The 15,422-nt window shown below is 41.9% G+C and overlaps 1 protein-coding gene across 1 annotated transcript; it reads left to right on the forward strand.

Moving 5' to 3' along the window:
* Nucleotides 1-1,132: 1,132 nt before the first annotated feature.
* LOC121705823 (vascular cell adhesion protein 1-like) lies at nt 1,133-11,036 on the forward strand. The gene is made up of 10 exons (XM_042087072.1): nt 1,133-1,352; nt 1,802-2,080; nt 2,217-2,555; nt 2,851-3,078; nt 3,273-3,500; nt 4,017-4,283; nt 5,598-5,867; nt 6,418-6,768; nt 8,396-8,632; nt 9,459-11,036. Exons 1-10 carry the CDS (start codon nt 1,295-1,297, stop codon nt 9,692-9,694), a joined length of 2,493 nt encoding a protein of 830 aa, XP_041943006.1. The 5' UTR covers nt 1,133-1,294; the 3' UTR covers nt 9,695-11,036.
* Nucleotides 11,037-15,422: the final 4,386 nt, after the last annotated feature.

A 15,422-nucleotide genomic window follows, 5' to 3' on the forward strand; every position in this document is an offset into this window, starting at 1 on the left:
AGCAACGTTCTACACTTAATGACCTCAGGTTTGTCAAAGGGTCATGATTTTTGGTGGATTTCTACAAATCATTGCTGTACACCCAAGAGAGATTATTCATAGTTACAGAGATGTTGACGTCATAACCCATACTGGCAGACAAATTCTTGAAGTCAAGAACCTTGTTGTGTGATTAAAAGTGTGACTGTGTGTGTGTGTGTGTGTGTGTGTGTGTGTGTGTGTGTGTGTGTTTTAAATCATGCCTGTGATGGACTATGTTGAATGAGGGATTATTCACACAAACACACATCTAACACACTTTCAGCTGCACAGGACTTTTAGGACCTCCCTCCTTCTCTCTGTCACTCACAAACACACACACACACACAACGCTATGTATTGCTGGACTCGCTTGTTAAGTAAAGTTAAATATCTTGTTAAGTTAAATATCTGATTGCCTCACAGTTTTTTTTATCTGGAAGGGTTGTAGCTTAGGCCCTAGCCTTAAGAGGACAGCAAAATGTTCTGCATTCTTAGAATGTAATGTAGCATGTGAAAGCAGTAATCCAGAACGTATTCCCACTGTCCAACTGAAATAACAATAGCAAAACCAAGTTCATCTTCAGTTCTCAGAGAGCGTCCTGGCCTTTTCACTTGCCAAAAGGCACCTGCTTAAGAAACTGCGAAAACACTTATTCAAACCTTCTCTTGATAATAGTAATACATTCTTTGTTTCAGTGCAATGCTCAGGTGTTTTGATTTTTTTTTTTTGGAACAGTGCATTGTGAGCCGCAGACAACGTGTGGGTGTAGGCCTACTGTGGGCCTGACCTGCGTGTGGGCGAGTGAACAAAAATAGATGATGCAAAAAATAAACGTTATAAAGTTTTTTGGTCGCATAATTTAATCCCTATTTCAAATGACCTACAGAAGGTTTGGTTAACTAAATTTACACCAGCTGTATTGAACCTGCCTCTGTGCCATTGCTTGATTTCAGTCAGGGGTTGCTTCTCCGTCTCTGGTAAAGAGAATTTAACGTCAATTCGCGTAGATAAAGAGTGTCAGCGTATTACTAAGAGCCCTTTCTTCCAGAGAAAGCTGTGGGTCTTTCTTACTCAGGGAGGCGGAGTGCATCAGCACGTGTCCATTCTCTATTTTATCTAGCCCTGCATGTAACTCAATACAGAACTGAAATAGACTGAGAGACCACAGCAACAGACAGTGGACTACCTACGTGGATTATTCATTGTACATTTTCACCGTGCGCCTCGTTTGTCATTATTTTTCGTTAAGTGGAGGTTTGTCACGTCTTGTAAATGTATGTGGGAATTTATTTTCGGGTCTTTTTAAGTTTGCTGCCCTTATGGGTTGTTGGTAAGTAGCCTAACTGAACTTTTGCCTACATCAGCTCATTCTAGCATCATAGTTCAAATGACCACAACACTATTACTTTAATACTACTATTACTACGGCTACTGTAGGCTACATTTTGGTTTGGTTTGTGCTCACATGTTGAACATTTAGAATCTAATGTCTAAACTTGCTTTGAAAGATTTACGCCGAGTCATAAAACTTAAATCGTGTAGCCTAAAGGACTTGTAAACGAATGCAGCATAAATTGTAATAGCCAAGTTGATCACCCTACCCCCACATTAAGCAAGGAGAGAATAAACTGTCTGCGTTAAAATATTAGGGTTGGAGAGTTTAAACTTAAAAGCTTAACCACAGGAGGGCGGAATAATGCTCCCCTGTGTTTGTTCCTGACCACGATAACGTGAAACGCCATTTCGACACCAACAAATAGTTTTCTGTATTGTGTTTAGATGCAAATCAGTGTCCTGAAGGCGCGATAACAGTCAATCCTAAGAGACTGACTGTGAAATATGGGAATTCTGTGGAGGTGAACTGTAGCTCCTCAGTACCGCACGATGGGATGGGCTGGGAGTCCGCGGTTGGGAAGACGGGCATTCAGGAGGACGTCCAGCTGGTCACCTGGACTGTGGAAGCGTTAACAGACTGGGATGTGACAGCCCTATGCTTCATCAATCGTTTGGAAGAGTATGAAGGACAGTGTATGACAGACCTTACTGTCATTGTGTACAGTAAGTAGGCTATCACATTGAAAACCTTGATTATTTTCAGCTATCCACACACACACACACACAGTGAGTACATTTGCAATCATATTTTTCAGCTGGTGTTAACTAATAATGATAGCCTAACTTTCACTCCTTACAGAGGATATAGAACATGCACCTGTACTCTCCTCTAATCACACTGGACCAATGATTGAGGGAACGACATATAATTTCAAGTGTGCCATATACAACGTTGCGCCTGTCCGATACCTCACTGTGACGTGGTACAGGGGGAATGTACCTATAGGTCGTCGTGCCCTAGCTAACAGCAGCGATAAGGCCAGCCCAGTAAATGTGACAGATACCTTGTGGATCACCCCAACCAGACATGACGATGGAGCCCAGTTTCGGTGCGAGGCAGAGCTCAATCTGGGAGAAGGGGGACCCCAACCGCCACCCCCTAAAATGACATCTCAGGATGTCAACATCACTGTACACTGTGAGTCTGAAGCATGTGTTGCTTAAATCACGGCAAGAGAAAATTCTAATCTGAGGGAGTGTGATTGCAATATGTTTGTGATTTCAAATGAAACAGAAGCACTCTCAACCTTTTTCCCTCTCTTCATTTGTCAAATGATAACCTCATGCAATTTATTCTTCATCATTCATAAATGATGCCATAGATTCGTTTTTGAATCACATGCATTATACCTTAGCCTATAGGATTAACCAAGTATCTTAGGCTAATGGTTAAACTTCATAATGATACTCAAATATGTTTTTGGTCTCCTCAGATGGTCCAGTAACAAACAACTGTCCAGATAGCATTCAAGTATCAGAGGGGGAAGAATTGGCAAAATTTTGTTCCTATGAAGGAAATCCACATCCTACTGTTACATGGCAACGAAATGGGCTACCCATAGACCCCAGCCGTCCACTCAGCAGAGAGGACGTTGGTGTCTATACTGTCACTGTTACAGGGCTGATGCGGTTTGAAAAAACGATACTTGTCCATGTGATGTGTAAGTGTACTGTCACACTATCACACAAGGTCTCAGTTATGTCTAATGTATGTGAAATGCATGCTAAAGATTTCACTTCTTTATGTTCACATCTATTTATTTATTATTTATTTATTTTGCATTCAACTACACATCTTAATATACTTGTCGAGCGTACGTTTTCCTCCTTGAACTGTCTCACACTTTGTTTTTAGATGGCCCAGTATTCGACTGTCCAAACAGTTACACCGTAGAGGAGTATAAGTCTCATAACCTGTCTTGTGAGGTGGAAGGTTACCCTACACCTGACATGCTGTGGTTTAAAGATGGTGAAGAAGTGGCTTTGCCAGATAAACTCTCCAGGGGTTATGGGGGGCAGTATTTCATCCTGGCAAACAGCAGCTATGGAAATGCCTCTCACTTGCTTGAGATCAAAGTTCTCTGTGAGTAGTTTTTTTTTTTTTTTTTTTTTTTGGGGGGGGGGGGGGGGGGGGGGGCAGGGTAAACTTTTAGTTACATGGGATAGTAGAAACAGGAAACTTGTGGGAAAGAGATAATGTGATGCTATCAGGATATCATTTTTATTATCATTATCCTTTTTTAATTGTTAGCCTGTTAGCCCAGCTCTGTCAACAATGTTGTCACCATGTCTAATGGTCATGGGTGTGTTTTTTTTTTTTTGGGGGGGGGGGGGGGTAAACTTTTAGTTACATGGGATACAGGAAACTTTTGGGAAAGAGATAAGGTGGTGCTATCAGGATATAATTATTGGTTGGACTCAAACCTATGAGCACATGGTCAATATGGTAGTGGATGCTGCTTGTGCAATAGGTCTACACTTCATCTTAAATGCTTTACATCCATATATTTTAAATGACCATGTTTTCTCATATAAACTGCATGTTTAGCTTGTTTAGGGCTATAATATAAGTGTGTGCATCTTGATCTTACATCCTCAGATCCTCCTTCACGTATTACTGAACTTGAGGACAGAGAGGTAGACTTGGTGGGGTCTGAAGTGGTGCTGAAATGTTCCTCTTATGGAGACCCTCGGCCACAGTATAGGTGGAGCTACCACCGGGTCAAAAATGTGAGGGTGAACAATGAGGATGGGGTGTCCCTTTTGCACATACATGGAGCCACCGGAGAAAACATAGGAACATATACATGTTTTGCCTTCAACAATCTTGGAGAGGAGAGCAAATCGGTCAGAGTCACTGTGAAAGGTAGGCTACAGAATGTCATTCTCAGAGGTGAGCCTATGTATGGCCTTATACTATGCACTGGCATTTCTCAGTTTGTGTCCTGACTCCTGACTGTCCTGAAAACCGTTACTTTGGCATATAGCGTCATTTCATTTAGGCTGTTATTAATTTACCGTTGACCGTGTAGGTTACTGGCCAGAGAATGAATGTTGTGTTATGGGCAATGTAGCATATTTTAGACGTGGGGGAGGTCTGATAGGCATTAGGGCTACATTTAACCGGGAGCCAAAGGAAAGGAAGAGAGATTGGGCAGTGCTTTTCCTGAACCAAGGGAAACGCGCCTCTTTCCCCCCACAATGAACTTAGGGAAAAGCCAGAGAAGTCTGTCGACGACAGCCAGATGAAAACCTACCAGTTGTTAAACGTGAATCAAAATGAAACTATCATGGATAGAATTTGTAACTTTTGTTGTTTGGAGTCTTTACGGAGCGGCATTGAGTAAGTGTTTGAAGCATTTCAGTTTCTCTCTTGTCCACGTTTTGTTTAAATGGGGGGAATTTTAGTTTAGTCAACTTCCTGCTGCTGATGTGTGCTGCTAGAAGCCTACGTTTAAACTGGGCACAAAAACTAGGCTGGTGTAAAGTAGCCTACGTTTTGGCATCTTATAGCCTATCGTGAACCGAATGGAATAGTCTTTAGCTGCGAGCTTGCGTGATGATGCTTTACCGAACAAAAAGTGTTACATTATCGCGTCCTTCTCACTCGAAATCAGTTGCCCTTGTCAGAGCTGAATGTTAGACATGCTCATACGAAAAGCTGTAAATATTATGCCACTTGCTCTGGAACGGATTTGGTCTATTCTACAGATGTGGCTCATACACCATTAACCGCTCCGGCCATAGGGCGAGCTGATCTCTATTTTAGTGCCACGAGTGATAGTCACACTGTGTTGGTCATCTGAATACGCCCTTCCACCAAGAACAGCAAACTTTTTGTCTCTGTATAAATGGCTACTTCTTTATCGTTAGCCTTTGACTTCTCAAACAACTAGAGCTGTTGCCCTCAGACGTCTCTGTCAACGACTGTATGTTGTCTCCATGTCTAATGGTCAGTCAGTTTGTCGGGTGTTCAATTCGATCTGGCACACAGCTTTCCGTGAAAGAATGAGAGGAAGTTGACATCATAGCGGGCCTGCCATGCCAGTCATTCATTATATCCTATTGTATCCCATTAGTGTCAGGCTGCTCATTCAGGAACTATCACAAATTATACTTGAATTGATTGTTAAATTGTACTAATATAGCAACTATTGTCTCCCTTTTTTTACTCATGCAGGTGTACAGGCTCCATGCCCAATAGAGTTTTCCATTGATGGCAAACAACTGAATGAAACAGTGGTGGAATATAGCAAGAATGTTTCAGTCAAATGTAAAGTGTCTACCAAAGCACAAGCAACGCTTCAGTGGTTAGTTTCACACAAACACATCACCACAGGAGACACTTGGACAGAGAGAGCCCTAACAGACTGGGATGTGAAGCCAAACTGCACAGCAACTTTTGAAGGCCGCGACCCCTGCCACCAACTCTTCAGTGTTACTCTTTTTAGTAAGTTATCATTAGTTCAACCCGTTATTCAATTAATTGTCATATATGTTTCCTTCTGTCATAGGCAGAGCAATTTTAAAAATACTGTTTTTTTTATCATCATTGATTGGGGTTTAAACAGAAAACATTGTAGGCTGTACAAATCCAAGCATAGTCTGTAGCAATGCAGTTTGTATTGCACATTGAATACAGTAGGAAGTTTTGGCTAAAACTGCCAAGACGTCTAGATAATAGCCAACAATCTGCTTGTTATATAGTTTGTACATACTTTTGTGATCTTGTGGTTTAGCAATTTTTAATTTCTTGTTTGGTTTCTTATCCGGAAGGAATATGCACACGTTGCGCTGTTTACATACTGTGCAATATAAGTCTATTATTTGCTTGTTTTTCAATCTACCCCTTTGACAAGTCCAACTGGATAAAGTCTAGTTGTGCAGAGAAGAGTATATCTCTCGACAGTATGTACCTGCAGCTTGTCATAAAGGAAAAAGGGGAAAAACAAAGTCAGCGATTGCTATGCTAAGGTGTTTTGTCTATTTTTATTTCACAGAATCTCCAGAGGTGTTATCCATCCGTTATCAGAACCACTCTCAACCAGTAATTGTTGATGGCAACAATTATACACTTGTGTGTGAGATTCTAAACATTGCTCCAGTCAAGAACCTTGTTGTGAACTGGTACAAGGAAATAAAATCGAATGAAAAAAATAGCTCATCAATGGTTTATGAAGAACAGTTCTCGGAAAACACCAACAAGCGACCTCAAAATGTTTCCTCTACAATCCTCATCAATGCCAACAAATCCGAAAACGGGGTGCAATACTGGTGTGAGGCCACGCTGAGGCTGGGACCACACGGACCCCAGGAAGTGAAATCACCAGCCCTCACCGTCCACGTGCACTGTAAGTGATGTTTTGATCAGGGAAACTAATTAAAGGTACAGTTTGTGATTCTAGGCTTGTTAAAGGTTTTTGAGATCTGGGCTCAAACAGCCAATCAAATTACACCTATACTGTGCCTAATAATATCTTATAATAAACCTATAAGATAACCCAGAGGAAGTTGTCAACCTGATCATTAAAAGAACAGCCTGGGTGGCTTCAATCTCCAAACTAAACAAAGCCAAAGGGCTCTTCTATTAGGAGGTTTACCACTTCCTGGTTAACTTGCCCAGGTCTGCCACTTAACCATTACCATGGAATACACCCCAAATGCCAAGAGTTTGACACTGACAGGGTTGATTCAGGGAACCACTGCAATGGAGTTGAAAGGAAATATCCATCAATACATTGCTACATAGTATAACAGGATTTACCCCATTTATACTTGATCATAAATATACATAGATTTTGTTTGCAGTCAAAGATCAAATTATCGTGATTTTTGGTGGATTTCTACAAAACATTGCAACACCCAAGATAGATTATTCATTACATTGCATTTTGGCTGACGCATTTTTAACCAAAGCAACTAAAAACATGGTTAACAGTTTAAGCTTTTTGAAACAATTTTCTTAACAATTCTAGGACAGGATTAAAAAATATGTCTTGTACAATAAGAATAAGTGCATCAGTGAGTGCTGTTTATTAAACAACCGAGAGTCAGCTCTAGTCAGGTGGTAAGTGCTAGGATCAGCAAGACTAGTTGTAAATAGTGCTATGAGAGTAGATGTTCTCTGAAGAGCTGGGTCTTCAGGTGTTTTTTGAAGATGGAGAGGGATGTCCCTGCTATTCAGAGCTATAGAATATCTAATTGTACAATCTCTGCATGACGTGGGTTTAATACCCCTAATCAATTATCACTCAGATATTAGTACGATTAAACTTAATCATGAAGGTTCAGCTGATCCGGAACCACACACATACAAGATAAACACTCATGCTCATACACTGATCCTATGGATGTGTATACTCATGGACACATTAGTCACGTTCTGATCAAAGCGGCGGTACTGAAATAGTATTACAGTTCAGTACTGCATCAGAATATTATAGATGTTTTTTACAAAGCACTTATACTTATTCATTTGGCTGACACTTATAACCAATGCTACTTACAGAAGTAATTTATTACAAGGGCCAGTCTCCCCACATCAAACCCAAGGCTCTTTCCCATGAGACATGAGCGAGTGGGGAGGGAGAGGGAAGCTGTTGATAAGAGGAGCTGGGCAGGTGGGAGGAGGCTCTTAGATAAGGTCTGTTTGCTCACCGAGATGCTTGGGGAAAGGTGGGGATGGATTGTGTATGGGAGCCCACACTGTGTTCCAACAAAGTACATTTATTCATTTACAGACACTGTTGTGCAAAGCAACTTACATGTCAATTATTATAAGGGCTAGTCTCCCCAGAGCAGCTTGGGGTTAAGTGACTTGCTACTGAATGCTAGCCTAGCTCATTAGCCACTTTTTTATCAGCATGTGTGTTGTGAGCACATTGAACCCATGATATTGGTGTTGGTAGCACTTTGCTGTAATTGACGTAGCATTGACTTTCTGCTACCCTTTCCCATGTCTCTTCCTACACCCTTTAGATGCACCAAGTATCATGCAGCCAAATGTCAGTGTTGTGCCTGTGTTCAACGACTACAAGGAGGTATTGGTTTGTGAAGCAGATGGAAACCCCAAGCCAGAAATCACTTGGATCTTCAATAATCAATCCAGCAAAGGACGCGATCTCACCATCAGCATCGAAATGGTGGGGTCGATCATCTGCAATGCAAGCAACAAGTATGGCATCGCTTTGAAAACCATCAAGTTGGTGCCCAAAGGTAAACAAAATCTCCAACGATGCTTAAATGCTGCTTTAGATGCAATGGCTGCTTAAGTGTGTCACTAATGCTTTCTCTTTCATTATTATTCAGTACGTTGGTCTGTAGCCTGTGCTCTTGCTTTGTGTGCTTTCTGCATGTAGCCATTGCATGCTTCATTCCCATGTGTCCTTGTCCTTTGTCCAAGAAAAATGGTCCACAAAACTCTGATCTGGGAATTTTTTGTAACCACCAGAGTAGCAGTACTCCCACTCATTGCCATTGTTTCAGGGTAGATAGTCATGAGAATGTCAGTTAGTAGGTACTTTTTTCAAATCCCTAGAGATATTCATGATTAACATTGTATCTGAGGTTGAAGACTATTATCTGAGCCAATGGACTCTGTTTGGGCACACCCTGCACATACAGAACTGTTTTCACCATGAATTCTTAAGCAACAGTTTTCCATTAAGGTTCTCCTCCAAAACAAAAGACAAAAGTGATACAGCTTATTAGCATGCAGCATACTCTAATATGAGTTGAAGCTGCTTAACATGGCTTTTAATCCAGTTGAGGAGGTGTGTGTCAAGTGATCTTTGAGACTAAAAGGACATCAGGGAGTCCCTAAAATCTCCCTCGGCATGGTGGACTGAACAGCACTGCTTGAAAACCTTTTGTGCCTCGCTTTGCTCCCTTTAGAAGAGGCAAACTGCCTTGTTGATGCATTGATGCACAGCTGTTCTAAACTGGAATTAATTGTTCTTACTTTTGGATGATAACGTCATGATGGACGCCGTTTCCATGGAGAGTGATTGACAGCTTTTTGTTTTTGTTTCTCTTGCAACAGAGGACTACTTGCCCCTGATTGCAGGCTTCGTGGCTGTCGTCGTGGTGATCATCTCCGTGATCTTTGTGTTCATCTACTCCATCTACTACACAAACACCAAGATGGGCCACTACAGCCTGAAGGACGCCAAGCCCAACACGCAAAAGGGCGACGTAGCGCAGAACGGCCTTGACAGCAGCCTTCCCATGAAAAAGCTCTCCCAACAGAACATCTATGTCATGGGCATGACTCCGTGACTTTGATGCACCATCTGAGGACAAGCCTGACTTAAACAAAGCAGGCTCGAGATAGATTTGAGGCTCTGGAACAGCCCATGAGACACTTACATGAACGGAGAGGGTTATGGGTCCTGAGCCTGGTTCACACTTCAAAAGTCTTCATCCAAATCTGCTCAAACCTTGGCAGATCTGTTTAGCTTGGCAGCACAACAGAGAATGACATTGTTAGAGAATAGCAATGCCCCCCCCCCACCTTTGTGATATCTGTTTTGCCCTGGGAAGCCAAAGGACCCCTTGTGGTGAATGATTCAGTATGACACAGTACAGCCCATGCTGTAACCTAAAGCTTATACAGCTTACCTACTAAGTGTAGCCTACCAAGAGAATATTGCACATTCCAGCATGTTCTTTCCTCCGAGTCAGGTATGTAGTTTGGGTTCCTACTGCATATGCAGGAGGTGCTGTGTTCTGAGGTCATCACTACTACATTGTCATCAACATGCTGGACTGGATGTATGGCACCGTTTTGTTTTTGTTTGTTCGTTTGTTTGGTGCTTTTGTAGATTTCTCTTTCTGGCCCTGTGGATGAAATCATGTTGTGCTATCTCCTGCATGTTATGGGCCATATTAACTTATAATTGTATGTCAGTATGTCAGTATCTACATATATGAATGTAAATATGAAGAGTTCAGATGCAAAAACCCTCTAAATGCCACCTCCATCACACTGAGATCATGGTGGTGAGTGAATGCTCTCCACACATAGTCTACGTTGATCAAATAATTTTGTTTCAAAACCCGCTAAATACCACTCTTTACCTGGTCTGAAGTATCGAAAAATCTATTGGAGCCTAATGAAGAAATGCTCATTTAAAAGAAAAATGGTCAGACAAATTTAGAGGGTTTTGCATCTCTGTCATTACTGTTTGGGAATTTAAACAAGATGCAAAGCAGACGGCATGGGAAAATGCAGAGCTCCTGACTTAGATACAGCTGGGTTTGTTTTAGAGAGACGTACTGTAGCACAATATCCACCGCTGAGTGGAAATTATGAGTCGTTAAAATTAAAATGTAACTTATCAAATGGGCAAATACCCATAATGGGATATTTGTAGGACTGCCTATGGTATTTGCTATGAGGGCCTATATGTGCCTATATGAAGGATGTCCTTGGCTTTGCAGAAATGATATTGACTGCCTGCATTAGCATATATACCTGCCTTGATTCTGTAGCCCGTTGTACACTGGATGAGATCTGTGATATCACACTGTAGGCATATGGAGTCTGTTTTTACGAAGATGGAAAGCTAATCTGCATAATTGAAGGATGTATTTTATTTATATAAAGTATTTCATAATATCTGTTTTTTGACTGCTTCACTTAATCAGAATGTCACATTTATTTTGAATTTAGTGCACAGTTACATACATTGTATTGCACATGTCCTTCCAGGTATGTGCAGAATAGGCCTATGGACATTGCTAGTTTTTAGAGAAGCAAAATAGAGTCCACTGGAATACAATTTTTTTTTTCAATGTGTTCAGCTGTCTTGATAACGATCCTACTCAATCTACATGGCTTTCTCAATCACAAATCTGCTTATCAAAATTATGGTATCTTTCAAAAGTAGACAAAGTATGGTAGCCTATTACAGCCACATGAAAAAAAGAGAAAGAAATGATCACAAATTAAGTGAAATTCGAGAGATACTAATTGAGTAGGCCTACGTTTTTTTTGGATGTGTTGCTGATCGGATCATAAACGTCCACAGTAAAAGTAGTAGTGAAACAAAATGATTTTGGAATTTGTTGGTAGACAACCCATCATGAGGGTGGTGGGTCTGACTCTGGACTGGCAGACTCCACTATTGAACCTTTTGGAGGTGTTGTGGACCTATTTCAACGAAAAACACAGATGATGGAAGGTGCTTGCTTGATAACCTCAGTGAAATGCTCACGATGGCTGTTCTGTTGGTGATGTTTTTCACCCACAAGGGTTCAGGGTGTCCACGCGGTAGTAAAAGGTAAAAGCAAAGTCCTTTTAGGCAAGTCCCTCCACTCGGCGGCCATATAGCAATGCTTTTTGGGCACTCATCGGGCATCCTCTTCGGCAGAAATGCGCGTGAGCAAGGCTTCACGACACCAATCTTGCTCCAGCGGCGAGTTCACAACACATGATTGGCACGATGTCTTCACAACACACCATATGATTGGGTCAATGTATTTACATCACACCACATGATTGGCTCAATGTATTCACATGTCGACGTTTGGCCGAGGAAGGGGTGTGATATGTGTAGACAACGGCCATATTGGTGTTACAAACTAACCCCATTGATTTCTATGGAGGATTTTTTGAGTGCTGTGTCTCCTCATTAGAAAGTCTCTGGTAAAAGGGTGTGGTAGTAAATGGGTGGGTCACACTTATACCTTATAGTAAGTTGTGCTTTGCATAACTGCATAGTTGCTGCTGCTTGATGTCGTATTGGTAGTAAAAAATATTGTGGAGGTAGTAAAAAGGTTAGCCTGGGTTTCCCCATGATGCAATAGACATGCGATTTTATTCACGCTGCTAGGCAGTCTGGATTCCATGGACCAAATTTTTTACCTAAAAGAAGGAACCAATCACAGAACGGAGGCATTTGTAAACCACGTCTCGAATACGAGAAAATGAATGTGTAGTTCCCAGTTAATTACTTTTATAAAAAAGTTAATTTTGAGGTGGAAAAGTACAGCATGCTCATTTAAGTCAAGTAAACTATACTTGAATTGTTGAAGTTTGTGCTATAAGGCCATGAGACATGTTGGTTACTTCTAGGGATTGTGGGTAAATGCTATTTTCTTATTTCTAATGGTTTTAGACATTTTAGAGAGTAGACATACCTCTGGGTTCAATGCAAAATGTCTTACTTTCTCAACTAGCATATAACCTGCCCACTTGGCGGTGTCACAAAGTTGAATACTCAATGCTAACTTGCTTTATGTATCTGTACTTCCTCTTGGGGAGGAGTTGATGTTTGCCTTATAAGAGTAGATTCTTGGACCTTTTTAATTTCTATAATTCTATAAAAGCTTTAGCAACTGGACTAATAATTGTAAAAAGGAAGTTTATATTCACAATGTCAACACTGTGGAACTAAATTTGTGTAGGTTACACCTGTCTCTGCCTTCAGCACAATCAATACTTTAAACTCTGCACAGGATTAAGGTGTGTGGATGGTCATACTTGATGGTTTGTGGCACCAACAAATAATTACAACAACAGACATGACAACGATATGATATAGCCTTTAGTGTCACTGTCACTTAATTATGTGTTTTATTTCAAGATTACATTTCATTAAGGATTGATATGATAGATAGATATTTCATTACATGTAGGCCTACTAATAGACTAGACCTAGCCTACTCATAAACAGACGCAATAGCTGCATCTTTTGCTCGTTTCTCCTCTCCTTTGCTCTTTTTCCCTAACTGATGGCTTGACCCTTTCTTGTCCTGTGTTTATTTGGCACTCCAGAATCAAATCACCTATCCCTCAACACAGTCAACCATTGTCAAAATGAAGTGTGCAGATTCGTTTTGTAGGTTAACTTTTTAAAAAAAAAAATCACAATCCAGAAAAATAACACGTAACCAATGAAGACGGGCTCAAGAGAGGTGAATCCCCCGGCCGCCACTCCTCCTTTCCCTTCTCAACTTCTGTGTGTGAGAACTTCTCAGCAGCAAGCACGGGCGCATGCGTATAGGGCGCCCACTCCTCACATGTAGTCTGGCAGCCCAGAGCCTTTTGATCAAACGAAAAAGGTACCAACATTTGAGTACAGGGGCATCCAGTGGATGACCTCTCGTATGCAGATATGGATGTCTGCCGGAGCCCCCACTGCTGCATTTGGCCCCTGGGGGCCTCAAAGAGGGCTGAAATGTTTTTTTTTGTTTATGCCTTTAATGATAGGACAGTGGAGAGTGACAGGAAGTGAGTGGGAGAGAGAGCAGGGGTGGGATCTGGAAAGGACCACGGGGCGGGAATCAAACCTGGGTCGCCGGCGTACGGTGCAGGTGCCCCAGCCAGTTGCGCCACGGCTGGGGCCTGAAATGTTTTTTAATCTTGGTCAATTGTATGATATTGTATATTGGGGCCGCATTTGAGGGGTGTCTGGCAGGCCCTTTGCAGCAAGTAATTTGTCTGGCATGGTGATTTTTGGGTTCGGTAGGATGTGCTTTTTCATTTCATGGTTTCATGTGGTACCTCCTTCATTTGATCTAGGCCATATCTGAGGGCAAGGCCGTAGTCATGATGTCAACATGGGGGGCGGGGGGGCAAATCTGTGGTGGGGTCTGAGGGAACCATGCAGTTCTGTCTGACTTACGTTACCCCCTGCATTAGGCTATAGACTGGCTTCTGACAGAAATGACGTTTTGTGCCAACATGTAGAAACACTAGGCCTACTACAGCCTTTAATTGGTGAATGGAGGTGCAAATTCCTTTCTTAGGTTATTGTCTGCGATTCACATTAACTGTATCACCGCCAGTGCATTGTAAACGTTTTTCCAACTTGTGTGCCGTTGCCACATTTGAATCCTACGTTTTGCCTGCATGGATGCGCGATTGAGTACGCATCTAAATAATATGCAAGATGCAACAACCATTTCTAAGAGGCCTATAAACGGTAATTTCTGGCATTACTAGCATATGAATGCATTATTTATGTTGAAAGACATGTGAAAGAAATGAATGACACAGGCTTGTTCACTTTCGCTATCATTGCGAGAATAGGCTACAATATGCATGGGCGGATTATGAACTTTCGGGCCCCTGGGCCCAGATGTATTGAGGGCCCCCCACTTATTGTCGTATATGTGGGAGGGGGGATTTGGGGGTCCTCCCCCAGACATTTTTTCATTTGTTTGATGTGATTTCCTGTATTCTGGTGCATTTTGGGGATGGCCAATACTAAATTCAATCAGATTCATAGCCTATATCCTGATTTGTTGATATTGAGGCAATGATTCCATGCAAAGGCTTGGGCTACACCTTTCTAACAAGTTTTGTGAAAATTGTACTGGTAGCTTTTGCGATATTGTTGACAGCCCTACCTCACCGCAGGGTGCAGTAAATGGAAGCTTTTAACAGCGCACGCCACTAACGAAAAACGGAAAACCACCAGGACAAACCACTCAGGGGTGTAGGCTACTCTGGAACCATCACTAGGTCACTAATTTGTGTGTGATTTACGTTTGATTACAATATCAGATGCGTGTTGGTTTCCTGTAGGCCTAGTCTAGTTTCCTGTAGGCTTTTTTCTTTCTTTATTTTTCTGTATATTGCGGGGGACATTTTGGTCATATTTGAATATTGGGGGGGGGGCACGTCACCCTCAATGTCTATGGTGACTACGGCCCATGTCTGAGGGGCCCTTTTTTGGTGTCTGCCGGGCCCTTCACAGCGAATAATTTGTCTTGCAGGGGCCATTCAGTGTGTGACCTGCATGTTCATATCACATTGGTTTGAGATGAGGCCTGTTTGAGGCCTCAGCCCCTCTATTCATGGGTTTCATCAGGTCCCTTTCCACAGGTGTAGGCCTATTAATCAAGCACCATGCAGTCTGCATTCATAATCTAGGCGCTTGATTTTATACACCTGTGGAAAGGGACCTGATGAAACCCATGAATTGTATTTTGAGAGTGCAACATCGCGCGCCCCACTAGAAATGTTTGCGACTTCACGCACCCACTTGCTAAGTGT

This window comes from Alosa sapidissima, chromosome 3 (genome assembly GCF_018492685.1).
Source record: "Alosa sapidissima isolate fAloSap1 chromosome 3, fAloSap1.pri, whole genome shotgun sequence".
Lineage (NCBI taxonomy): Eukaryota > Metazoa > Chordata > Actinopteri > Clupeiformes > Clupeidae > Alosa > Alosa sapidissima.